This window comes from Mustela lutreola, chromosome 2, assembly GCF_030435805.1.
Source record: "Mustela lutreola isolate mMusLut2 chromosome 2, mMusLut2.pri, whole genome shotgun sequence".
In the NCBI taxonomy this organism is placed as follows: Eukaryota; Metazoa; Chordata; class Mammalia; order Carnivora; family Mustelidae; genus Mustela; species Mustela lutreola.
In genome coordinates this window covers 117,991,136-118,018,914 of record NC_081291.1, presented here as the reverse complement: position 1 = coordinate 118,018,914, position 27,779 = coordinate 117,991,136, and the positions used below count along the sequence as shown (strand labels likewise).

General features: G+C 39.5%; 1 protein-coding gene across 2 annotated transcripts in view; it reads right to left on the bottom strand.

Annotated features, from left to right (window-relative positions):
* Positions 1-502: 502 nt before the first annotated feature.
* Positions 503-27,779, bottom strand: part of PARL (presenilin associated rhomboid like) — a 49,002-nt gene continuing 21,725 nt past the window's right edge. The window contains exons 5-10 of one of the 2 annotated variants that reach the window (XM_059163342.1): positions 22,113-22,208; positions 21,373-21,522; positions 19,359-19,429; positions 5,205-5,306; positions 4,968-5,065; positions 503-825 (exon numbers count right to left, since the gene is read on the bottom strand). In XM_059163342.1, the coding sequence (XP_059019325.1) occupies positions 717-825; positions 4,968-5,065; positions 5,205-5,306; positions 19,359-19,429; positions 21,373-21,522; positions 22,113-22,208 (626 nt within the window). In that variant the 3' untranslated portion in view covers positions 503-716. The remainder of the gene's footprint in view (positions 826-4,967; positions 5,066-5,204; positions 5,307-19,358; positions 19,430-21,372; positions 21,523-22,112; positions 22,209-27,779) is intronic. The other variant, XM_059163343.1, reaches the window with a different exon arrangement.

The window sequence follows — 27,779 nt, the reverse complement described above, 5'->3', positions numbered from 1 at the left end:
TCAACCATAGGGAAGCTGTTCTGATGGCCACTCTGCTATTTCAGTATGATGCCTCAATTCAAAGAATGTACATTTTCGAATACAAGATGCAATTAGGCTCAGATTCAAGTCTGAATTTATCCAAGATATTTCCTTCTAAGGCTTAAATTAGCTACAATTTTAATCTAGAAAACGAAGCCTAAAAATAGCTTTTTGTATATGCCACTCACTGCCAGAAAACATTACCTTTCTTAGGAAAACTTTTAGAAAATACTACCTCTGTTATTTCAGTCATGACAGACAGAAGGTTTTTTTGTTTGTTTTTAACCTGCCAACCAACCAAGGAAAGGGGTAGGTGAGTAAGCAGAGATGCAAGAAGGCCAAAGTACAAAAACAAGCATCTGAGTCTCAGACCTTCCCTGTGCAGTTCCACCAAGTTCACAGCTCCCGCTACATCAAATATAACTAACAGCACGATTCCAGGGCAGCATCAATGCTCTTCAAAAGGGACACACACCCTCTGTTTACAAACTAGAGATAGAAACCTTTATTTCACAACTTTGTCATAATTCACTTTCTAATAAGACATGTACTGGGGATAGAGTTAAAATACTGGGAAAGCTCGGTGCTGGGTATCTTCCAGGCAGAAGCAAAGACGTGGTCACTCCAGGGCCGATGTGTCCTGGGACTCTTGAGGCAGCACAGGACACACGCACCAGTCTCATCCAATCCCAGTTTTACTTCGAGCCGCCTTTTTTGGGGCTGTTAGTCCTCATTTCATGCCAAATTTTCACTAGAGGCTCCCTGTTCTTCCAAATGAGTTCATGACCATAAGTGATATACCATCTGGGGAAAAGAAAAACAAACCAAGTTCAACATTCAAACAGTATGACATACTAATGTTAAGTATCATGATGATATCAAGTTGACATTTTAAAAAACTGAATGCCATGGTCATTTACTATCTTGCTTATTAAATAGTTGATTAATTTATTTGCTATAGAGCAATGATTCACCTTTAATATGGAGTATGTGAAAGGCCGAAGCGGGCCAGACCATGTATGACACATACTACTGTTAATTCACCACTGCAATTAAGCATCAATCCCCATGAAGACACGAGGAAACCAAGTCTCAGAGAAAGCAATTTGCTCAGGGGCTAAGAGCTTCTAAGCAGTCAGTCAAGAACTCACCTGAAGGTCAGACAGATTTTAAGCCTGGTCTCCCATCACTACATTAAATATAAGAAATGTCAGCATTCGAAGTCACTAATGATGGCTTCAATAGCTTTTTAAGATTTTATTTACTTGAGAGAGTGCAAGAGCACAGGTGGGGGTGGGCAGAGGGTTCTCTCTCAGGATCCCTGCTGAGCATGCCAGGTTGGGAGGGGTCAGGAGTGGGGCGTTGGGCTCCATCCCAGAATTCAGGACCCAGGATCTGAGCTAAAGGCAGACCTTAACCAACTGAGCTAGCCAGATGCAACAGTTTAAATGCTTCTCATCACCTCCTACCTGGCTACACAAAGGGTCATCTGTTGATCCAAATTCTCCCCATCTTTTTTTTTTTTTTTTAAGATTTTGACAGAGAGAGAGATCACAAGTAGGCAGAGAGACAAGCAGAGAGAGGGGGAAGCAGGCTCCCCACTGAGCAGAGCCTGATGCAGGCCTCGATCCCAGGATCCTGAGACCATGACCTGAGCCGAAAGCAGAGGCTTAACCCACTGAGCCACCCAGGCGCCCCAACTCCTCATCTTTTAAAGTACAATTCCAATCCCCATTCTGTGCATTTAAAACTGCCTGAAAGCAGCCTGAAGCAATGAGCTGAGGAAGCTGAAGCACCAAGAGGTTTAGTAATTTACCCTGCCTGGGCTACGCAACTAGAGATCACCAGAAAGGACACTAGAACCTCATCTGACTCTGAAAGCTGTGCCCTCACCACTACTGCAGCATCCAGAGAGCACCTAATGGAAGCTGAGGAACACACAGCTGAGTGCCAGTGAGCAGGGCCTGCCTTTAGAAGCCCAAAGGTCTATGTGCTACAAGACTAGAAGCTCTACCTGAGAGGGGCACAGTCGTAGCATAACTCAGGGGCACCTACCCCCTACTCTCCTGAGCTAGGGGAAGGCTGAGAGGGCTTCCTGGAGGAGATGGGATTCATTTGGAATGGCTGTTACTGAAAGCTGCATGACTGACACCTTTATTTTTACTCTGGTTTGCCCAAACAGATTTCATGTTCCCTGAGGCAGAGACCAGACTCTGTTAATCTCTGCATCTCCCCAGACACCTGACTGAAAAAATGCTCTATTTAAATGGCTCAGATTTATATCAAAATATCAGTTTAATGTTTCAATTTTTAATGTTCTGAATGTTTATTATAAAGTACTGAAATCTTTTTAAAGTACTTGAATTTTAATATTCACTAAATATAGTTAAAAATAGTCATAATTAAAATGTTGAAAAATAAAGTAATCAGTAAATTTAGAGAAAGAAAAGACATTTTTAAAAACATGCAATTAAAAACCATGCTACAAAATTCTTTTGGGCTTAGTCAAATTTTGTGGTGAATACAGAACAGATAAAAAGGATCACTTAAGATTTGAATGCAATTGTAAAACTCCTGCAAGAAATGAATCACTTGTCAGGAGCTCTCCATTAATAAAGGTCTTCCCAAGACACTCTGTAACCCTCTCATTTCAAGCGGAGAGTCAAATACTTGAATATTACAGGTAAACTGTTCTGATTATACTTGGAAGTTCAAATATAATTGGTCATTTGGCTAAATTAAAAGTAGGAAAACACTTTCAGGTGATCAATTTCTGTTTTTTCTTTTTTTTTTTTTTTTTAAATTTAATTTATTTATTTGACAGAGAGAGATCACAAGTAGGCAGAGAGGCAGGCAAAGAGAGAGAGGAGGAAGCAGGCTCCCTGCTGAGCAGAGAGCCCGATGCGGGACTCAATCCCAGGACCCTGAGATCACGACCTGAGCCGAAGGCAGCGGCTTAACCCACTGAGCCACCCAGGTGCCCGATCAATTTCTGTTTTGATTTGGTGTTTTGGGTTTGTTCAGCAGCAGCCGCAGAGCCCAGTGCTCACTCTGAAATTCAGCTCTGCAAGGACTAGCTGTGTGACTTCGAACAGCTGCCTTCTTGAAAGCAGTTTTTGGGATGCCTGTGTGACTGGCTCAGTCAGTTAAGCATCTGCTCTCAGCTCAGGTCATGATCTCGGAGTCCTGGGCTCAAACCCCAAGTTGGGCTCCCTGATCAGCAGGGAGTCTGTTTCTTCTTCCTCTGACTATCCTTCCCATTCAGGCGCTCTCTCTTAAAAAAATAAAATCTTTGAAAAAATTAAATAAAATAAAGCAGTTCCTTCCCATAAAATGAATACCCCACAGGGTTTAAGAGTATTAAATCAGCCCTTAGCTTGGGCACACAGTAAATATTCAATACATGTTAGCACTTATTATTGCAAAAGTACAAGGTGAGAGACACAGAGTCAAGGAAATATGCAGGAGGATACTAAAGGAATCTTTACCATCAGTACGATTTTCTAAATATTTAGCTTTACTAACTGAATTAAAGATGTTGGTAAAGATGAATTCTGGATGTGACTGCGATCTAGTAAATGAAAGGAGCTGAAATTAGAAACCGCAAAGAGAAGGGACTCCTCTGCCTTTCAGATCCTGTACTTTAAAATACATTTGACCCAATTATTTTCAGAATGGAAAAGGTCATCTAATTATAGTTCAGAAGAATAAAAACCTGCTGGGGAGAAGATCCTTTATGTATAAATGGGAGGATCCAGAGAGATAAATTTAGAGTTCATAAAACCGAACCGTTTTTCCTAAGTCTTTATGTTTCTCACATTGTAATATCAGGTCAGTTTCTACTATTTATAATGTGCTGCTGTTAAAGCCAGAACTCACTCACATATGCGATTCTTTAATCATCACCGAAAATTATAAATGGCATAATGGCATTTATTCCACCGCCTACTGGGCAAAACTGCTCCACTTAGAATAGATTTTTTTTTTTTTAATTAAAAAGCTTAAGTTTTCCATTGTCATGGGAAAAAAAAAAAAAGAAAGAAAGTAAAAACCAAGTAAATGCCACAAAAAGCAACATTTATGCAGGAAAAAACAGTCCATCAGGGGATCCAGTACATCCAATAGACAATGACTCTGCTGAAGGGACTCTCCTGGTCAGATGGGCTCCAGGAGTCCTGAGGTTCTGTGATAGTTGCTCCAGCGCCACTACATTTTAGGCAACATTCCATCATGTGACACCCAAATGGAAGATCTTGTGAACACTGTGCTATTGTGCTCGATATGGTGTGATGGAGGTGGAAGGGACTTTGGATCTGGGTTTAAATCTTTGCTCTGCTCCTAGCTATCTGACCTGGGGAAGATCACTTCTGAGCCTGCTTCCCATCAGTAAAATGAAGGTAGTAAGAGTAGAATGGAAACACTAGCTCAGAGCCTGCCACCTAACAGATGCCCAGTAAACACAGGTTTAGGATCCCCAGCCTCTACTTGTTCAGACATCACCACACACCTGGACATCTGTCCTAGGCAGTGTCCACTTTGTGTCTGCCCAGCACTGGTGACAGGGAGGTGAGGGGTGGCAGGAGAGGAGGCCTGAGAGTGCGGAAAGGAGAAAACAGCGCACACTGGGGGTGGGGAACAGTATCCCAAGAGGGGGTAGCAATCCTGACAGCTCCCGAGTTGGGATGAATGGAGATCAAGGGTAGGTCAAAGGCACAACAGCTCCACCAACAACTGAGGCTGGGCCAAGACTGTAATTCTTCTCCTTCTACCTCATGTGGTGAAGTCAGGCAAGGCTAAAGCAAACTGTGTGCAGGTTTTCTCACCCTCCCACCCCCACCGGCCCCTGCTTCCATCCCAGAGTTAACTGCCTTGCTCCGCCTTCTTAAGGTGGGCAGCGGGAGAGGACCCAAGATGGCAGTGCAGCAATCACTTACACTCATACTTACATTCCAAAGAGAGCTCCCCCAAGATGTGCTGCATGATCAAAAAATTTCCATCCCAGGATCATTCCTGCTGTATCCATGGCAATAATGGCTTTTAGGGCCTAAAAGCCAGCAAAAGAGAATAGAACTGGTACAACTTTGATTCCTCCAGCATTGACATTTCTAATTTAAGGGCAAGAATTCAGTCAATGTAAAAATATCACCACTGTCCCCAGCACTTCACTTCATAAAAATACTCACATTCCCTGCCGTGAATGTGAACATTGGAAGGAAGATAATGGCGAGCCTCCCTTCTGGGATCTTTGTGCAGACAGCAGCAAGGACGGTCATGATTGCGCCTGACTGCAAATGAACACACATGAACATGTGAGAATCTCAATGTGTAGCTGTTTAGTGACTATTAATATCTAAAGTAGCAATACTTTTTATTTATATTTATATACTATTTATATTATATATAAATATATATAATACATATTTATATATCTAAAATACATATAAATATATTATTTATATCATTTATTTTATATTTATATTTATTTATTTATATTTATAAGCCACACATTTCTAGGGTGAGCACAAAGTTTAAAAGCTTTTAGTTATTAAGACAGAAAATATCAGGCAAAGGGGCTGCAAGTCCACTGCACGGTAACCGCCTAGAAAGAATGAGATGTGTAACAACCACCATGTGAGCGCTTAATGAACTTCAGGGATTTCACTGAATGACTAAAAAGAAATTCTCAAAATTTCCACAAAGCCAATTCACCCAAAGTGTGACATGAATTTGCCCAAAGAAACCCACATGCATGAATTTCTTCCAAATATAATGCTTTTTCTATGAGACTGATGCACTGCCTACTGCAGTAAGGAGGCACCATAATGCTTTTTCTAAAAAACAAATACACACGTGAAATTTGCACCCTACTTCATAATAAAACTAAACATTTTCTTTAAAACCTCTGCACAAAGGTTCTGCCTCAGGAAAGCATGCCATGTCTGTCCCATGGTTCTGCATGATCCACCCATCACAGTATCCTCCCAGGGACACACACGTATCTGCCTGCCTAAGAAGCACTTCTCCCAACGACCTCATATTGGAGAATAAAAATCTAAATGTCAGGGCGCCTGGCTGGCTCAGTTGGTAAAGCACGCAACTCTTGATCTCAGAGTTGTGAGTTCAAACCCCATGTTGTGTCTAGAGTTTACTAGAAAAACAACAACAAATAAAAAACAAAACCTAAATGTTACAAACTTGTGATCAATAAGTCAACCAATTCTTGTTATAGCTGAAATTCTTATTGTAGTTGAAATTATAATGGCTGTATTTTTAAAAATCATGTGTTTTTCCAGGTTGCCACAAAACCTTTGTAACTTAAATGTACAATGGCTATGAAGTATCTCCTGGATAAATAATGCTAATTAAACTCTTTATGTTAGACATGTTCCCACTTCCTCTAAATGGTAGAATATTTGAGAAATTAGATCATAATCCTTAGTTCACATTAAATCTCATGATAATCATCATTCATCTAAATATTTGAGGCCTACTTTATGCCAGACACGATGCTAGATGGTGGGAGTACAGAGGGGAACAAAACCAGCAGTCCCTTCCTTAATGGAGCTTACAGCGGGGCAGAAGTAAAAACAACAAAACATGATCAGTTATTCTGGGGAAGCAGGGCATACTACAGCAGCACATGGAAGGGACAGCTGATGTAAGCTCAGGGGTCGTAAGTGGCATCAATTTTTGCACAGAAGGATCACCAGGCACTGGCCCATCTTTTAGAAGGGGAGGAGATGAAAAGAGTGTTCTAGACAGAAAACCAGCTTGCACCAAGGCTGGAGATCAGAAAGTATAGTGAGAGGGAGAAATGCAAAGAAGCTGAGTGCAGCTGGAGCCTAGGGGGAGGGCAAAGGGAAGCCAGCGTTTTAACTTCATTCGTCTTCTGCCAAAGTTCTCAGTTCTAGTCATTTATTAAAATAATAAAAGTCTGAGGCATCTATCTGGCTCAGTTGGTAGAGCATGTGACTCAATCTTAGGGTTGAGTTCAAGCCCCACAGTGGATGTACAGATTACTTAAAAATCCTTAATAAATAAATAAATAAATAATATATATATATATATATAAAATAATAAAACCTCTATGGGGGACATTCTACAAAACATAGTCCCACTTTCTTCCAAAGTATCAAGGTTATGAAAGAGAAGGAAAGACTGAGAAACCATTAGACTGTACGATACTAAAAAGACATCATAATTAAATGCAAGGTAGTATCCTGGGAAAAAAAAAAACATAGGAAAATTGGAAATCCAAATATAGTCTGCAGGAGGTTGTTTTTGGTTTTTGTTTTAGATTTTATTTATTTAGTTGAGAGAAAGAGACACAGCAAGAGAGGGAACAACAAGCAGGGGGAGTGGGAGAGGGAGAAGCAGGCTTCCCAACAAGCAGGGAGCCCGAAGTAGGGCTCGATCCCAGAACCCTGGGATCATGACCTGAGCTGAAGGCAGATGCTTATGACTGAGGCCACCCAGGCACCCCTATGGTCTGCAGTTAAACAATGTTCTACCAATACTAATTTTTTAGTTTGGCAAGTTATGGTTATAGAAGATGCTAACATAGAGAAAGCTACTGAGACATACACCTTTACAACCATCACGGCAAAAACGGATTCAAGCCAGAATAATAAATGGATGCTTCATATTTCAGGGAGGTGACAAACGAGACCCTGATACTTAGATAAATCCTAAAGCATCTTCTCACAAATTACACATTGATTTTAAAAGGTAAAGGAAGGGGCGCCTGGGTGGCTCAGTGGGTTAAAGCCTCTGCCTTCGGCTCAGGTCATGATCCCAGGATCCTGGGATCGAGCCCCGCATCGGGCTCTCTGCTCCTTGGAGAGCCTGCTTCCTCTTGTCTCTCTGCCTGTTTCTCTGCCTGCCTCTCTGCCTACTTGTCATCTCTATCAAATAAATAAATAAAATCTTTAAAAATAAATAAATAAATAAAATTAAATAAAAGGTAAAGGAAAATAGTAACTTTACAATAGAGAAGCAGGATAACAACCAGTCAACAAACAGACATTAAGAGGCAAATGGGCATTAGGTGCTTCCATTTGGGGTTATCTGAGGACGTAACACCAGTTGTGTAGCATTCCAAACAAAACACACAATCAGCATCTTATCATGAGGAAACAGACAAACCCAACCGATGGACATTCTAATAAATAACCAACCTGTATTGTTCAAAACTTAATGACATGGGGAAAAAAGGGCTGCCCAAAAGCAACAAGCAGAACTACATCAAATCCAAAAGCTTCTGCACAGCAAGAGGAAACCATCAATAAAATGAAAAGACAACCTTCCAAGTGGAGAAGATATTTGCAAATTACATCTGAGAAGGGATTAATTTCTGAAATATATAAAGAACTCATATAACTCAATAGCAAAAAAACATGAACCAATTTAAAATGGGCAGAAGATCTGCAGACATTTTCCCAAAAGAGACATTCAGATGGCCTGTCGACACATGAAGAGGCGCTCAACATCACTAATCAGGAAAATGCTAATCAAAATCAGTGAGATATCACCTCACACCTGTCAGAATGGCTACTATCAAAAAAGAAAACAAGTGTTGGCAAGGATGTGGAGAAAAAGGAACCCTCATGTACCACTGATGGGACTGTAAATTGGTACAACCACTATGGAAAACAGCATGGAAGTTCCTAAAAAAATTAAAACCAAAGGGACACCTGGGTAGCTCAGTCAGTTGGGCATTGGACTCTTGATTTCTGCTCAGGGCATGATCTCCAGGTTGGGAGATCAAGCCCTGTGTCAGGCTCCCTGCTTAGCACAGTCTGCTCTAAGATGCTCTCTCACCCCCTCTCCTTTTGCCCCTCCCCTCACTTGTGCACTCTTTCTCTCAATAAATTAATTAAATCTTTAAAAAAATATTTAAAAAATTAAAAGCAGAATTATCATATGATCCAGTAATTTCACTTCTGTGTATTTATCCAAAGACACTAACTCAAAAGGGTATATGCACCCCCATGTTCATACTAGAGTTATTTACAACAGCTAAGATAGGGAAATAACCTGTGTCTATTGATAGATGATCAGATAAAACATGGTGTACAAACACACACACGAGTATTATTCAGCCATTAAAAAGAAGGAAATCTTAGGGTGCCTGGGTGGCTCAGTCAGTTGGGCATCTAACTCATGACTTCGGCTTGGGTCATGATCTCAGGGTTGTAAGACTGAGCCCCGTGCTGGGCTCTGGGCTCAGCAGGGAATCTGCCTGGGATTCACTCACTCTCCCTCTGCTCTGCCCCACCCACCCCGCTTGTGCACACTCTCTCTAATAAATAAAATCTTAAATGAATGAGTGAATGAATGAAGGAAGGAAATCTTGCCATTTGTGACAACATGGATTAACCAAGTGAAATAAGGCAGAGAAAGGCAAATTCTGGATGATTTTACTTATGCACGGAATCTTAAAAAACAACAACAACAAAAACAAATAAGAAACAAGCCCATGTATGGAGAGAACAGACTGGTGGCTGCCAGAGTCAGGAATGGGGAGGGCCAAAATGGGTGAAGGAGGTCAAAAGGTACAAGCTTTCAATTATAAAATAGGTAAGTCATGGGGATGTAATTTACAGCACAGCAACCACAGTTACTAATACTGTGTAGCATATTTGAAAGTTGCTGAGAGAATAGATCTTAAAAGTTCTTATCACAAGGGAAAAAAAAAGTGTAACAATAATTGGTAACAGGCTTAACTATGTTAACTAGACTTATTGTGGTGATCATTCTACAATATATACAAATGTCAGGGGTACCTGGGTAGCTTAGTGGGTTAAGCCTTTGCCTTCTGCTCAGGTCATGATCTCAGGGTCCTGGGATGGAGCCCTGCATCAGGCTCTCTGCTCAGCAGGGAGCCTGCTTCCCCCTCTCTCTCTGCCTGCTTCTCTGCCTGCTTGTGATCTCTATTAAATAAATAAATAAAATCTTAAAAAAATATATATATATATACACTTTTATATACATATACAAATGTCAAATCACTATGCTGTACACCAAAACTAGTATGTTATGGAAACCAAAGCTTAGTTAGAAAAAAAAGTTGCAGAAGATGTTCCAGCTTTTAGGAGACCATAGAGACATAACCACTAAATGTAGTACATGATTTCAGAGGGGGAAAAATAGTTACAAAAGACATTAATGGGACAAACTGGAGTATGTTCTATAAATGAAGGTATATTATATCAACATTAAATTTCCTGAATTTGATAACTGAACTATGGAAAAATATAAGAATATTCATATTCTTAGAAATATACACTGAAGTATTTAAGGGTAAAAGGACGTGATATATGCAACCTACTTGCAAATAGTTCAGAAAAAACAATATGTATATATAGAGAAAATGGTAAGTGAAATGTGGCAAAATATGAAAAGCTGGTGACTGGTTCAAGAGTCTTTTGCAGTTCTTTCAAAGTGAAACACAAATGTAAAATGTAAGATAAAAACCTTTTAAAAAAACATAGGAGAAAACCTCTGTGACTATAAGCTAAGTCAACATTTCATAGTTATGAAACCAAAAAGCATGATCCTTAAGAAAAAAAAAATTAGTAAATCAGACTACACATAAACTAAAAAATAACAGTCTTTAAATGACACTGTGGAGAAAAGGCAAGATACAGGCTAAAAGAGAATACTGGTATAACTCAAATCTGATACAGCACTTGTATACAGAATTCAAAACGTATAAAGATCAGGCAAAATATTTGAACACTTCAGAGAAGATATATGGATAGCAAATAAGCACATGAAAAACTGATCAACATCATTAATCACTAAAGAAATAAAAATTAAAACCACACAGATATCACTATATACTGATTACAAATTAAAAAGACTGACCATACAAAGTGTTAGTAAAGATATGAAGAAACTGAAAATATCACATACTGCTGGTGGGAAAGTAAAATACTATAACCATTCTGGAAGACTATTTGGAAGTTCCTCAAAAGTTAAATACTTATTCGCCATATGATAGCCATTCCACTCCTAGGTATCAGCCCAAGAGAAATGAAAGCACACATCCACACAAAGTTACACACAAAGGTTCACAGCAGCTTTTCTGCAATAGCTAAAACTAGAAACAACCCAAATGTCCACCATGTGAATGGATATACATATTCTGGCATATTCATACAACAGAACATTTGCCACCCATTCAAAGAAGAAACTGATACACAGAACTTCATGGATGAATTTCAAAATAACCACAGAGTAATGGAAGCCAGAACAGTAACAAAAAGGAGTACATGCTGGATGATTCCATGAATATCAAAGTGTAGAAAATAAGTACAAATGAAACTATCATGACAGAAAGGAGAGGAGTTATTGCCCAACAATGTGGGGAGAAGGAGAAGAAGGGGCTACCAAGGACCACCAGGAAACTTTCAGGGATGATGAATATGTTCATTATCCTGATTGTGGCATTGGCTCCATGGGTGTCCACATGCCTGAGCTTACCTATATATAAACTTTAAACACGTGCAGACTTTTGTTGCTTTTTTTTCTTTTTTAAAAAGACTTAGGAGTCCTTTGTACTGCAACTTTTCTGTAAGATTTAATTTCTAAATAGAATATTTTTAAAAGACACCTAACAGTGATTTTTATAAAAGATGCTTTTTTTTTTTTTTAAAGATTTTATTCATTTATTTGACAGAGATCACAAGTAGGCATAGAGGCAGAGAGGCAGGCAGAGAGAGAGAGGAGGAAGCAGGCTCCCTGCCAAGCAGAGAGCCTGATGCGGGACTCGATCCCAGGACCCTGAGATCATGACCTGAGCCGAAGGCAGCGGCTTAACCCACTGAGCCACCCAGGCGCCCATAAAAGATGCTTCTATAGTTGACTGTATTTGATTACCCCATAAATAAAAGGACATTTTCTTTAAAAAAAAAAAAAAAAAAAAAAAAAAAAAAAAGGGTGCCTGTTAAAGGCTCTGACTTCGGCTCAGGTCATGATCCCAGGGTCCTGGGATTGAGCCCCACATCGGGCTCTCTGCTCAGCAGGGAGCCTGCTTCCTCCTGCCTCTCTGCCTACTTGTGATCTCTGTCCATTAAATAAATAAAATCTTAAAAAAAAAAAAAGCTATTTATTTGAGAGAGTGAGTGAGCAAACATAAGAGTGGGGAGGGTCAGAGGGAGGAGCACACTCCCCGCTGAGCTGGGAAGCCCAACTCGGGGCTTGATCCTGGGACTCTAGGATCAAGACCTGAGCCAAAGGCAGACGTGTAATCAACTGAGCCACCCAGGTGTCCCAGGTCCTACATTTTCATACTAAAAACACTATTTCTGAAAAATAGCATCTACTTCTCACAACCACCACTTCTACAAAGGGCTGCTTTAAAACCCAAGATTATTTGACATTCCAGTAATTATTAATACTTTAAAGTGTTAGGAGTCCCAGGATCCCAGAAATCCCAACTCTCTAATACATAGTTGCCAGCTGACCCAAATAGGGAAACTAGCTCAAGCTGCCTTCCCAGGCTGGGTAACTGCAGGATGGGAGAACAGTACGAATATCCCTTGGAAGGAGAACCAAAGACCTAAGTGAAAGTTAAGTGGGCCCCAAAATCCCCAGTCCTTAGGCTGAAAAAATGCGAAGAACAACAAGGAAACAAACCTCCATCGCCTATTAAAGCCACCGGTGAAAGCGCCTGGGTGGTTCAGTGGGTTGAGCCTCTGCCTTTGGCTCAGGTCATGATCTCAGGGTCCTGGGATCGAGTCCCGCATCGGGCTCTCTGCTTGGCAGGGAGCCTGCTTCCTCCTCTCTCTCTCTGCCTGCTTCTCTGCCTACTTGTGATCTCACTCTGTCAAATAAATAAATAAAATCTTAAAAATAAATAAATAAAGCCACTGGTGAGTGTAGGTGGAGCCTGCAATTATACAGCGGAGGTTACGAATCTGAATTCTATCTACCATATTTAAGATCAACTGTCTGCTCTTGAATACTGACCAAACTGGCTTCTAACACAAGGCTAACACACAAGGTTTTTCTAAAATCCTGACTTCCCTTAACAGGGAGATCACTGATTGTGTAGAAATACACACATGCATACAAACTGGCCTCCATCATTTGTTCGCTTTTCCCTGGTTCTCTAGTCCAGGATCTAAATGGGTCACAGCAAATTCCAAGGATATCAGAACCACCGCAGAAGACTGTTGGCATATATCCCCACAACACTTGCTGGGTCATGGTGCAACATGTTATGCTGGACATATTTATATTTATTCTGAAAGATTCATTCTGCCTGGAACTTCAACATCTGCCTCCAAAATCTATAAGCACATACTGTATTAAGCAGACTAGATGTTAATGTCACTAAGTATTGGAAAGTTAGGGTGAACAGTGGCTCATCACCTTCCAGGCTTTACAGCCTATGAGCAACTCTAGTATGTTAGGTTTATTTTTAAACAAACTTTAAAAAGTCAACTCAACAAAACCCAAAATCACTGAAACCTTATTTTCCCGGAGGAAAAAACAAAACAATAAAATTATACACTTCTCCAAATGAGGCCAAGAGAATTTGATAACCTGATATAAAAGAACATTAAAATTGTTAGGTGGCTCTAGATTCTCCATAGATGATTATGTTCTCCAACTAAAGTCCTCATTATAGATATTTAATATGAAAGAAAATTCTCTTTACTGGGCATTTCTACATAAAGCCAGTTTCTGATTGTATCTTATTGTACTTATTATAACTTAAAGATGGAGAGCAGTTCCATTGTCCTTCTAGAACTTTCTCAAAGTGACCTTTACCTACACAAACACAAATATTTATGTGTCTAAATCTCAACTTGCTTTTTTTTCTTTTTAAGATTTTATTTATTTATTTGACAGAGAGAAATCACAAGTAAGCAGAGAGGCAGGCAGAGAAGCAGGCTTCCCGCAAAGCAGAGAGCCCAATGCCCGATGCGGGGCTCAATCCCAGGACCCTGGGATCATGACCTGAGCCGAAGGCAGAGGCTTTAACCCACTGAGCCACCCAGGTGCCCCTCAACTTGCTTTTTTTTAACAAATACTTGGGACTACCCCCAAGCAAAGATTCTTTATTTTTACCTTTCCTAGTCAGAGGCTTTAAGAGTATAATGAAAATGGACCCTTCCTCCTCAGAAAAATTTCACATTCATATATACCTTAGATGCAATTTCAGGGAGTCAAACCCAATTCATGTAGACTCTAGACATCTGCCTCCACAGTTAGAGATGAAGATCTTTTATTCTCCACCAATAATTGATGTACACTGGTTATGTACTTGCAATCAATATGTGCATATAATTTTTTGCGTCATAAGTAAATTTTCATAATTCTTTAAGATTTTATTTATCTGACAGAGAGACAGCGAGAGAGGGAACACAAGCAGGGGGAGTGGGAGATGGAGAAGCAGGCTTCCTGCTGAGCATGCAGAGCTTGATCCTAGGGCACTGGGATCATGATGGACCTGAGCCGAAGGCAGATACTTAACAACTGAGTCACCCAGGCGCCCCTCCTAATTCTTTACATAATCTTCATATAATTGTTCACATGTGTGATTTTTTCGCACTATGAATTTTAAATGAATTTGCTCTAAGGGGCTTTGTGTTTCCACAAGCTAATGAGTACAGCTAAAAACCCTGGCATTACATATGAAACAAATGTAAGAAGACTCTAAAAGGCTGAGAGAAGAAAGGAACCCTGGCTGGAACCCTAAGGAATGACACAGTGGTGAGTCCCCTGGGTTTTCTTTGGACCTCATGTAACTCAGACTTGGCTCTGGAGAAGCTCTTCACCTGGAAATACCAAAGAACTCAGACAAAATGGGTCCATCCCCACACCCTAAAATGCTATGGCCAAAGGGTCAAAAAAAGGTTGCCTAGCAAGACAATCAACTTTTAGACAACAACCACTCTATTACAGCCAAATACAAAAGAACAAGCTATGGCCCAATCCTCATCAACAAAGGCTGAGCGGAGAGCCTAGGCTTCTACCCTTGCAGACTGCAAGCCAGCATCCCAACACTGTTGATAGGGTAGTCAGTGGAGGCCATGCGGGCAGCAGTAACAAGGCACCCTGTTTCTCCTCGTTGGGAGAGGTGTACAAAGGAGGCTAAATTCCCAGGCCTGCCCTTTAATAACAAGAGCCCTCGTCCCCTCAGTGTCAAAGGAGGCTGAGTGGGAAACCTGGACCTCCACACCTCATCAGACAATAATGGTCAACATACCCCTTCCCCTCATCAGAGCAGTGTCAGAGGGCAGACTGATAAACAGTAGATTTAAATAAAATTCAAAATCTCATAATATCCAAAATGTTCAGGTTTCATTTAAAAAATCACTCACCATACCAAGAACCATAAAAATCTCAACTTGAATGAGAAAGGACAATAGACCCCCCCGCAAGATATTAAAAATGGCTGACAGTTTATCTTTTACTTTTTTTAAAGGTTTTATTTACTTGAGAGAGAAAGAGAGTGGGAGCATGCAAGCAGCAGAGAGGGACAGGGGGAAGGGATCTCAAGACTCCCAGCTGAGCGCAGAGCCCACCCGAGGCTTCATCCCATGGCCCATGAGATCATGACCTGAGCCAAAATGAAGAGTCAGATGCCCAAATGACTGAGCCACTCGGGGCCCTGTCTGACAGGCATTTTAAAACAGCAATTATAAAAATGCTTTAATGAGCAATTACAAACATGCTTGAAACAAGTGAAAAATAGCACAGAAATAGAAAAGCTCAAAGAAACAGAAGACACAATGAACAATGTAAACTTTAGAACTGAAAAACACAGTGGCCCTAATTAAAAACACTCAATAAATGGGCTGAGGCAGAAAGGAAAGGACAAAGAAAATAATCATAAATCTGAAACAGAACAGTAATTACCTAGTCTGGACAACAGAAAGACAAGACTGAGAAAAACAAATTTCAGGAATCCATGAGATTATAAGTGATCTAATGTCATGTTATCAGAGTTCCAGAGGAGGGAGAAAGGGTGAGGCTGAAAAAGTATTTCAAGTAGTAATGGCTGAAAGTTTCCCAAAAGACAAAAACTCTAGATTCAAGAAGGTAAGCAAACTTCAAACAAGATCAACACAAAGATACCCATGACAAGACAGGGTCAAACTTCTGAAAACTCAAGAAAAAGAAAAAAATCTTCAAAGAGACCACAACACCTTCCCTATAGGCAAAAAGCTATTTGAACAACACAGGATTTTTCTTCAGAGACTATGGAGGCCAAAAAGAGTGGCACAACATTTTTTAGGTTAAGCCGCTGCCTTCGGCTCAGGTCATGATCTCAGGGTCCTGGGATGGAGTCCCACATCGGGCTCTCTGCTCAGCAGGGAGCCTGCTTCCTCCTCTCTCCCTGCCTGCCTCTCTGCCTACTTGTGATCTCTCTCTGTCAAATAAATAAATAAAATCTTAAAAAAAAAAAAAAGAAAGAAAGAAATGTCAGCCTGGAATTTTTTATCCAGTGAAAATATCCTTCGGAAAGGAAGGGCCAGACATTCTCAAAGAATAACCTAAGAGAATTTATCACTAGCAGACCTACTGAAGGAATGGCTAAAGAAAATTCCTTCAATAAAATGAAAATGATAGATGGAAGAAATCTTAAAACATCAGGGCAGAAGAACAATGGAAAAAGTAAAAATTACACATAAATACGAAAGTTTTCTCCTTTGCTGGAATTTTCTATATGATGCGTAGTGGCTGAAGCACATATAGTAAGAATAGTGGCCAATATTCTAAATGTATGCAGAGGAAATATTTAAGATAATTATAATTTGAGGAAGATACAGGAATGAAAATGGAGGTAAGGTTCACTTCATTCAACCACCACACAACAGACTGTGGTGAGTGATATATAAACATATTGCAATACCCAGAGCAGCCACTAAGAAAGTCATACAAAGAGATACACTCCAAACACTACAGATGAATCAAAATGAATTCCAAATGAATCAGTTCTAGTGACCATTTTACCTGCAACCCTGTAGGAAGAGACTAAAGATACTTTTTTAATTTAGCAGCTAATTTACTTTATGTACAGATTAAATCAGTGATACTGAAATCAATGAAGTTATAGTAAGTTATAATGTTGGTGAGCAAATCTGGCCCATTAATAAACTACAACATCAAGTGAAAAAAATTTCTCTAACACTTTAACAAATGCTGTTTCCTACAACAAACACTTTTCCTGTTATAATTAACTTTATTTTTTTGCAGTGTTTGAAGATTCATTGCTTATGTACAACACCCAGTGCTCCATGCAATACAGGCGCTCCTTAATACCCACCACCAGGCTCATCCTACAACAAACATTGTATTAATCTCTGCCATCTCAAGGTTAAGGGCTACATTCACAGACAATAAACTTCTGAAAAGCAGACTAGAGAAAAGCTTCCTACCAATAACTATTAAAAAACAATTTTTAAGTGAGATTCAGAGTATACAGAGCTCTAGCTAAACAAAACCCTTACCAAAATCCAGTCAATATTCTTGCTCCCTAATGCCACTGTTAATTGACAAGTATTCTTCAATAGTCCCCTTCACCCTTTAACAAAGGATTACAATGAAGCCAGTAAGACCAATACTTCTTATTTTCTAACATAACTTTGCCAATAGTATTTTATTCCTCGTGATTTTGTTTTCTTTAATTATGGTTGACAATAATTTTATCCTGGCGTGGCTCTACAGAATTTCGATGACTAAACAGGAACTCCCACTACATTTCCTAGTACATGCTCCTTATTATGCTAAGCTTTCTAAGCACACATGCACTGCAGATCTGAAAGAGGTGTTATTCCCATTTTATATACAGAAACTGAAGTTCAGAGAGGTTCAGTAATATGATCTAGAAATCACAGGTAAGGGGCACCTCGGTGGCTCAGTTGGTTAAGCAGCTGCCTTCGGCTCAGGTCATGATCCCAGGGTCCTGGGATCAAGCCCCACATCCGACTCTCTGCTCAGCCGGGAGCCTGCTTTCTCCTTTCTTTCTGCCTGCCTCTCTACCTACTTGTGATCTCTGTCAAATAAATAAATAAAATCTTTAAACAACAACAACAACAACAACAAAAAAGAACACTCAGCCTTTTTAGTGTGTATTATGTATGTATACAATGTTTTTTCCTCCAATTAAAGTCAAAGTCCTTTTCTGTTTCATCCCAGTTGTCTTCGTTGCCTTCATATATCAGGTGCTTGTTGGTTAATGAGGTAAAGGATAGGGTATGAAATACGTAAATTGTACTGGCACCAAATTTTATATATAAAACATTCCATAAAGGCAAAAAGAGGTGCTTAAGAAATCAAGTAGGTGATAGGACAAGATACAGGTCTCAGGAAATTAAGTACACACAAATCTGAGGAACACACACATTATGGGATGATAACATTAGAATTCTTTTTTTTTTTAAAGATTTTATTTATTAATTTGACAGAGAGAAGTCACAAGTAGACAGAGAGGCAGCCAGAGAGAGAGAGAGAGGGAAGCAGGCTCTCTGCCGAGCAGAGAGCCCGATGCGGGACTCGATCCCAGGACTCTGAGATCATGACCTGAGCCGAAGGCAGCGGCTTAACCCACTGAGCCACCCAGGCGCCCCTAGAATTCTTTTTCTAAAAATGAACCTTCAAGAAATTTCTTCAAATATGAAACCCCTATTTGAATGTATTTAGGTGATTTGCATTTAAATATGTACAAAATGAATGTGTAGTCTTTAGAGAAATGTTATGCAAAGATTTCCATGTGCCTAGAAATCTGCCATTAAACTCAAAAGAAAACACATTTGTGCTTTTTTTGTGTTTTTGTTTTTAAGCATCCAGAACATAACTCCTAAAGACAGGAACTGTGAACATCGTGCTCACCGGCTATATCCCCAGTCTCTAGTACAGTGCCTACTAGTCTAATCTGTGTAGCAGACACTCAAATAGGGACTAAACAGAAGGACAGAATACCAGAATCAAATTTGTAATTATTTTCAATTTTCCAGTGCTAGATTAGGCTCTTTGGTTTCTGGAGACTGGACACCCACTGTTCTGACTACTCTACTTGATTTGTACTCTTCCAGTAAGTATATATAAATGACCAACAGTCAAAAGCTAGCCTGAAGTTTACAAGGCTCTACAGATGTATGAATTCTAAATTAGATACAGATTAGCATTAATGTAATTAGTACTGTTACAAATGTTAATTTGTTGGCTTTGATAACTGTACTGTGGTTCTGTACTTAACAGTAGGGTAAAGGGTACATAGAAGTCATTGTGATAATTATGTGACTTTTCTGTAAGACTAATATTATGTCAAAATGCATAAAAACTAAATTAAGAAAATTTACATTAGAAATACTTACTGCACCAAGTGATGGTCCATATCTTCCTGTGGCAACTTTACACACATAACTGACAAAATTGGAAATAACACCTGGGAAATAAGTCATATTTTGATAATTTTAGTGAGGTATAAAAGTAGTTTTCATTTCTGATGCCCAAGTCACAGAGACTAAGTGACGGATTTCTACCTAGGTCAGTTCAAGGTGCAAGCATGAATACCTACACTATCACTTCAGGTATTTATAAAAAGAAGTCTGACCAACTGCACAACTTACTCAATGACATAGGGTCATTCACTTTACTTCTCAGTTCTCACTTTTCTCATCTATAACATGAAAGAGACTAGTTCCAAACCCATCAACTGTCTGGGAACCCTCTGGGCTGCACTCCAAACACTAAATCAGATTCTCTGGAGTGGGACCAGGGAATCTATATTTTACTCGGCTTGCCAAATGACTGCTGCAGATCTAGACTAGATGATCTTTTACAAGTCCCTGTGGTTCCAATGTCATCTAAGATGAATGTGGCTCATTTTTAAAACTTCCAAGAGAGCGGGAATTAGCAGCACCTGAAACAGACCTGTTTGTACCTACAACAATACAACTAGTACATGGGGAAAGAACTATAGGCTTCTGTACAGGCCAAAGATGTTGCTCAATTTCTAGTACTGAGGGATCAGATGCATGATATTTGAATAAAACTGATTAACCACCCATCCTGGGCCTTGTGGTAGATGCTTCTATTTAATCCTTTCTACAACCCCATGTCACGAAAGAATAAGTATCAATATCTTCAGAGAGTGTATAGTCTTTTCTGCAAAATCAGATGGCAAGTAGCAGAAATAGGGTCTAATAAAACTAGGTCTTCTGACCTTAAGCTCTCAAGTGCTTTTTTCACACTACAGTATGATTCCCAGATAAACTTTTTATTTTATTTATTTATTTTTTTTTTCCACACACGCCTCATGTGACATGGTCCTTAATGGCAGCACTGGGGGGGGGGGGGCAGCAAACTGGCCTGAAGTTTTTTTTTTTTTCCAAACTTTTTATTTTTTAAAAGATTTTATTTTTCTGTGAGAGAGAAAGACAGCATGGGGGTGGGGAGAGGCGCAGAGCAGGCGAGGGAAGCAGACTCCAGAATCATGACCTAAGCTGAAGGCAGACATTTAACAGACTGAGCCACCCAGATGCCCCAATATACTGTTTTTAAATGAATGGACTTCAGGGGTGCCTGGTCGGCTCAGCCAGAAGAACATGTCACTCTTGATCTCAGGGCTGTGAGTTCAAGCTCCATGTTGGGTACAGAGATTATTAAAAAAACAAAACAAAACAAAACCTTAAATTATTTTTAATTAAAAATAAATGAAGGTATTTCAGAAATGAATTTTTATGCTGTGTGTTTTTTAATTAAGTATATTTTGCAAACAGGTAAAATTTAACTGACCACTTGTCAGTTTAGTAGCATCTAGGAACCTAGAATCCAATACTACCACTTCCTAATTGAAATCAGGAAATGATGTTATCTCCAAGACTGACTGGAGTGGTTCCAAACTAAGATACATGCTTGCAGAATAAATTCATTCTTAATAGTTTAATTATTACAAAGTTCTGATCTAAAACTTTCTGGAAAGTGAACACACTGTGGTAAATGAGCTTAAAGTTATTTAACAAAGATCCAGATGATTGAGACAGCCAGAGAGTCTGGGAAGCACCTATTTATAAAACGGTGGATCTGAGCTAAAGAAACCAAGGCCTAATGAGATAAAATGATATTCTTAAATTCTACACTAAACCTTAACTCCTGTCTATCCTGACTTAAAACTAAACATACCTAAATAATCTAAAAAGAAACCAGCAAAATGAGAAGCATAAAAGATAACCCCGCTGGTCTGTGATATCCTTCTCTCTATAGTTTGTACAATTCTCTATACACAAACTTCATGTGTAGAATATGGCTATAATCATTCCCTTCCTTCCTACTCCAGGTAGGTAAAGTGCTTATACGCTGAAAGATCCCCAGATTAAAGCTTTTTACCTGCAGATAAGTAAACTGCCATGAACTGCTCTTGACCCAGAATGTTCACTATGCTGGAGGAGAAGCTCCACAAAACATACATATTTGCAGCCATGTGAAACAAGGAGAAATGACTGAATGTTGACAGCAACATTGGAGAACAAAGGACCTCTATAAGAGGGGAAAAAAAAAAAGTCTGGTAATCACAGGACACACAGCCATGATCTAAATATGATCTGTTTTAGATTTTTTTCATTACTATTATGAAAAACTCAAAATAAGAAGCAAAAACAGAGCCAATTAAAAAGTTTAAATAAGATGGTTTACCATAGTATTTTTCAAGGTGGTAAAAACTTATCTTAAATTTCCTCTATTTAGTAAGTACCCAATAAAAATTCTCAGTTCAATGAAAGCAACTTTTCCTTATGGCAAAAATTACCTAGAAAAAGTATTAGTAAGCTATTTTTACTACAGATAGGAAGTTGTATAACAGTATCCTCCCAAGAGCAAACTTGTAGTGATCATAGATCTTGTGTCATTAAAAAATACATGTCTACTATGTACAAGATGCATTTTAAGTACCTGGGACATAAGACTAAGAGAGATGAGGTCCCTTTCCTCAAGGAACTTACTGTCTGTCTTCTGGATTTTGCTTATAATTTTTGACAAGTAACTCATCCTTTTTATAGCATTTCAATTAACATAAAACCTATTTCTTTCATATTACCTCTACCTCAAAATAAAGTCATGAGAAGACTTACTTGAGGCTGGGTTGGATGTGAAATATCTGATCATTGTCCGCTGTAGAGAAGGTACTCTCCATAAACAGAATACAAAAACATTTGCTGCTATGATACCTACAAAATAAAAATATATAATTTAGGGGACTTTAAAAATAGGAAGAAAGTCTGAAAGTCCACCTGAATACGATTTTCTACCACAATTATTTAAGAATATTATATACTTGGTGGGGGGGTAAGGGAGGGCAAGTTAAGGAAAGTAAGTGAAATCAATGTTTTCAAGTCTCAAACTATATGCACAGGTGCAGTCGGAAAATTCCTAGGAAACTGCAAATGTCCTAGAAGCTGACTTCCTTCACTTAGATCTGTATTTTTACTTCTACAGAATAGTTTACTCTTCTCAATAAACAACAATCAGATCTATAATTACCGTTTTGAAAATGGCCAAGCCAGAGACAAGTAATGTAGAGTTAGGTTCTTTGGCCAGGACCAGAAAAGCGACACTATATAACAAGCTTCTTTTTCCACAGGGAATAATATACTTCTTAAACTTATAGAAATATCTATGTATCATCTGGATAAATGAAGATCCACTTGTCTGAGAAAAATACTTGTCAGATAAGAATTCAGGAATAATCTGGAAGAATTTTCCAACTGCTATTGAAACTGTTTACATGTGGGAGAGTTGGGTGACCATTTCATTTTTCTGCAAGAACTAATGTTGCTGGAACTACCACTAAATTGAGTAGGTTTATTATTTAATGATAGAATTAACTATTCAGTTACATTTTTGTGAAAAATCAAGTTTTTCTTAAAAACTACAAACTTTAAAAAAGACATTAATTTTAAGGCACCACAACTCCTTGCCCATGTACTTATCTACTTGAATTAAAGGAATTTAAACATTTACTCATTCCTCCAGTTTCTTTCAGCAATAGGCAGCTAGCTCTTTCACCTTCTTCAGTGACAGTAAGCACTGATTCCAGTAACAGCCTGGTAAGAGGATTTATTTTAGAAGATATTCATTGTATGATCCCCACCAGCTGCTATGTCTTGGAGTTACCTTTGGCTTTCTGTGTTTGCTCCCTCTGTAAGGCTCTCAGCTGTACCTCAGCATTACTAGTCTCTCCAGGTTTTGCTCTCCCCATTTGACCATTAGGTAGGAAAGGAAGCTACCATTTTTCACAGATTCACAGATTCTCTCCATTTTAGTATCTGTAATCAGAATGCATCTTACAACTGGTGGTGCGTCACAACACTTTCAAGGATGGTGAGGACATTACTCATGAAAGGATGCGGAAAAGAGGTCACAAGCAAGGCAAGTAAGAGGACTATGTATACCTCCCAATGAGGAGCCTGAAACCCTGGGCAAGTAGGGTGGGCAAAAAAAGGGTGGAGCCTCCTCAGATGGAGCAATAGATCTCAGAAGGTTTATCCTAAGGAAGTGAGCAGTGATTAGTGTTGTTCAGGTTTTCTCAGTTTCTCGTGGAAGAGTTACACATCTTTATTACCCAGAGAATTCTCTGAGGTCTAGGCTCCTGTACATAGTGACTGGTATCTTGACATAAAGAAGCCCTGAGGATAGTCTGGCCTCAGGCTTCCATGTTCACAAAGATAATCAGGACTAAACAGTTAGCTCCAATTGTGATACAATGCAAAGAAAGCAAGATGGGGTTCCCGATCCTGCCTGCTAGGCTGGAAAATGGCAATCACTACCCTATGTGTTGCGCAGGCTACTTTCTGAAACCAGTGACAGCACACACTTTTGGAAACTGCAAGCACCACAGCACTGCACAGAAGTAGAGTGTGTCTCTGGCTGAAGAGATTACAACCAGGGAAAAGACTTACAAAACGGTAAGATAACCAAAGATATCAAGGTTAACAGTAATCAAAGAGTTATCATCGCCAAGCAAATGTAAGAGGCCTTTTTTGGTAAAACATGACAGGATATTGGCACTGAACACATTGTAGTTAAACCCCTCACTTCATAAACCTGTGGTCCACGATTAGGAATCCTATCAGTGAACAATAAACATACATACCCAAACTATGCACACAAATCACTGTAATATGTTCACAAATTAAAAAGAAATTACAAAACTAAAATGCAGTTATTTTCCTCCACGCATATCCTATTTTGAAGGTCAATTATAGATGAGAAAACTTAGGCTCTAAAAGATACAAATTTTCAGAGGCAAATTCAGTGGCCAAGCCAGAATTCCTAATCTAGGGCTCTTTCTACTATACACAAAGACATGGATTGCCAACAGGATTTCTTTTGACCCTGGTCACTCTAGGAATTCAGACCAGACAAAGGGGCTTTTTATCTTGGAAACAGCATGGTTGGTCCCCAGAAGCCAGTGTACAGGAGAGGATATGTGGTAATCCTAGGCCAGAAGCAGCACTGCGCATTATCTAAAGAAATGGGTAAAGGAGCCCAGCAGAAATGACTGTCTTACTTATACTAAAACCAAGGCAAGAAGCCTAACCCCCCTCAGCCTCAGTTTCCTCTTCTGTAAAAAAGGGGTAATAAAATCTACTATAGAAGAGTTGAGTGCTGATTAAATGAGAAAACATAATTAAATGCAACAGTCACACAGTGAAAACACATAAATGAAAGGGAATGGCCTTTTCTAAAGTAGAAAGTGGATGTGCCACTTAGTTCCTTTGTGGTCTGCATTTCATCCCCTTCACTTTAGTTACCTCATTTGTAAAATGGGGATTTTATATATATCTTATAAATCTTATATATCTTCCTGTATCTTATAAAAATTGCAGTGAAGCTTTAAAAAAAATACTATATGTACTTAGTGTGCAGAAACTCAAATAATGGTTCCTTTCTCCTCCTTTTCCTTTGAGAAGTAGAACTGCTTAAGGCCTTTGCCTGTATCTCCATTTAGGAGTGTTACTCTCCTCCTGACCCAGTAAAACTCTTAGACAAGTCTGACACTGCTGATTTGGGAAGTTTGCTGCTGCCTCAACACCTACCTTTACCAAAAGGGATACAGTGGATTACATTAGTGACCATAATGAAGTAAGGACGGACCTTGAAAAATTCTCTCCTTCACAAAGCAATGAAAAAATTGGCAAAAACTGTCAGAATCAACTTTTTCAGAACTCTGGAAACTAACTAAAGGCTTACAGCAACTCAGCATTTAAGAAAAATGGTGAATCTCAATAGGAACAGCAAATTTGGGGCATTTTAACTTGCCCTGGTTCCATTCCTTACTTTTCAGCTACAAGTTGAAGCTGTAAGCTATGAAAACAATCCACATTTCCCATGGAGCCCCAAAACCATGAGAGGCAGCACAGGAAACTGGAACTCTTTCAAAGCCTCATTCCCAGAAATTGTCACTATCTGACCTATCTGGAAATAGTTCCCTGCAAGACCCCACTTGCAAGGCTGTCTATATTTGACTTGACTGGATCCTCAAGTGCAAAATTCCTTTTCCCAGGGGGCATTTGTCAAAAACGATTACAGGCAGGTGTTTTAAGTTCATGGCTGCCTAAGGTGGTGGATAATATTTGGAATAAACAAAAGACCAAAAATCTTAAAAGGAAAAGTGAGGAATGAAATGTCCACAGGAGCTTATACCTCAATACATTCCTGGGATCTTGTACACCATAAGCGTAAAGAAAAAATAGACTTTAAGACATTATTTGTTACGAGACACAAAGGACATTGTATAATGATAAAAGATGTAACATCTTCTTAATATATCAATATAGCTATTATAAACATACATGCTCCTAACAATAGAATCCCAAAATATATAAAGCAAAAATTAAAAGGGAAAAATTAACAGTTCAACAGTAATACCTGGAGACTTCAATACCCTATTTGCAAAAATAGATTAGATGATGAGCAAGGAAACAAGTCTTGAAGAACACTATAAACCAACTAGGCCTGACAGGCATCTATAAAACACTCAACAGGTTCGCCTGGATGGCTCAGTTGCTTAAGTGTCTGACTCTTTTTTTAAATGGAATTTTTTTTTTTTTGGATTTTATTAATTTATTTGACAGACAGATCACAAGTAAGCAGAGAGGCAGGCAGAGAGAGAGAGGAGGAAGCAGGCTCCCTGCCGAGCAGAGAGCCCGATGCGGGACTCGATCCCAGGACCCTGGGAGCATGACCTGAGCCGAAGGCAGAGGCCCCAACCCACTGAGCCACCCAGGCACCCCAAGTGTCTGACTCTTGATCTAAGCTCAGGTCTTGATCTCAACATGGTTCAAGCCCCATGTTGGACTCCACATTGGGGGTGAAGCTTACTTTAAAAAAACAAAACAAACAAGAAAATACATTTTTGGGACACCAGCTGGCTCAGTCAGTAGAGCATGTGACTCGATCTTGGGTTTGTGGGTTTGAGCACCACACTGGGTGTGGAGATTACTCAAAAATAAAACCTTAAGTGGCCCCTGGGTCACTTAGCTGGTTAAGCATCTCCCTTCAGCTCAGGTCATGATCTCTGGGTCCTGGGAGTAAGCCCCACGTTGGGCAAGGAGTCGCTACTCCCCCTCCCCCAACTTGTGCTTCCTATCTCAAGTGAATAAATAAAATCTTAAAAAAAAAAAAAACAAACAACTGGGGGGGCCTGGGTGGGTCAATCGTTAGTGGCTGCTTTCCACTTGGGTCATGATCCCAGGGTCTTGGGATCAAGCCCCACATGCACGGAGCCTGCTTCTCCCTCTCCTCATGCTCTAACTCTCTCTCACTCCCTCTCAAATAAATCTTTTTTTTTTTTTTTTTTAAAGATTTTATTTATTTATTTGACAGACAGAGATCACAAGTAGATGGAGAGGCAGGCAGAGAGAGAGAGAGAGAGGGAAGCAGGCTCCCTGCTGAGCAGAGAGCCCGATGCAGGACTCGATCCCAGGACCCCGAGATCATGACCTGAGCCGAAGGCAGCGGCTTAACCCACTGAGCCACCCAGGCGCCCCAAGTGTCCAACTCTTGATTTTGGCTCAGGTCATGATTTTGGCTCAGGTCATGTGGGGCTCCTCACTGAACATGCAGCCTATTTGGGATTCTCTCTCCCTCTCCCTCTGTCCCTCAACTCCCCCCCACCCTGCCCCACTTTCTCTGGGAAAAAACTTAATCAAAAATCAAAAACCAAAAAGAAAAACCAAACCCGCAACAAATTTTTGTCCAAAGTACACAATCAACACAGTGAAAAAGCAATCTACAGTATGAGAGAAAATATTTGCAAATCATTTACTTGATAAAGGGTTAATATCTAGAATATATTTAAAAAACAAAACAAAACTCCTACAATCAACAAAAAAGTCAAATAACCCGATTAAAATAGGCAAAAGACTGGAACATTTATCTAAAAACAGTCAATGGCCAACAGCAACAAGCGTATGAAGAGATGTGCAGCATCACTAACCATCAGAGAAATGCAAATCAGAACCACAATGTGTCACCACACACCCATTAGGATGGCTACTATAGAAAAAACAGACAAGCAAGTAACAGGTGCTGCCAAGGATGTGGAGAAATTAGAACTCTTGTTCTCGTGCGCTGCTGGTGGGACTGTAAAATGTGTAACCATAGGGCGTCTGCCTGGCTCAGTCAGCAGAGTATGTGATTCTTGATGTCGGGGTTGTAAGTTCAAGCCCCATGTTAGATGTACTTAAAAGTAAAATCTTTAAAAATAAAAATGGTACAACTGCTATGGAAAACAG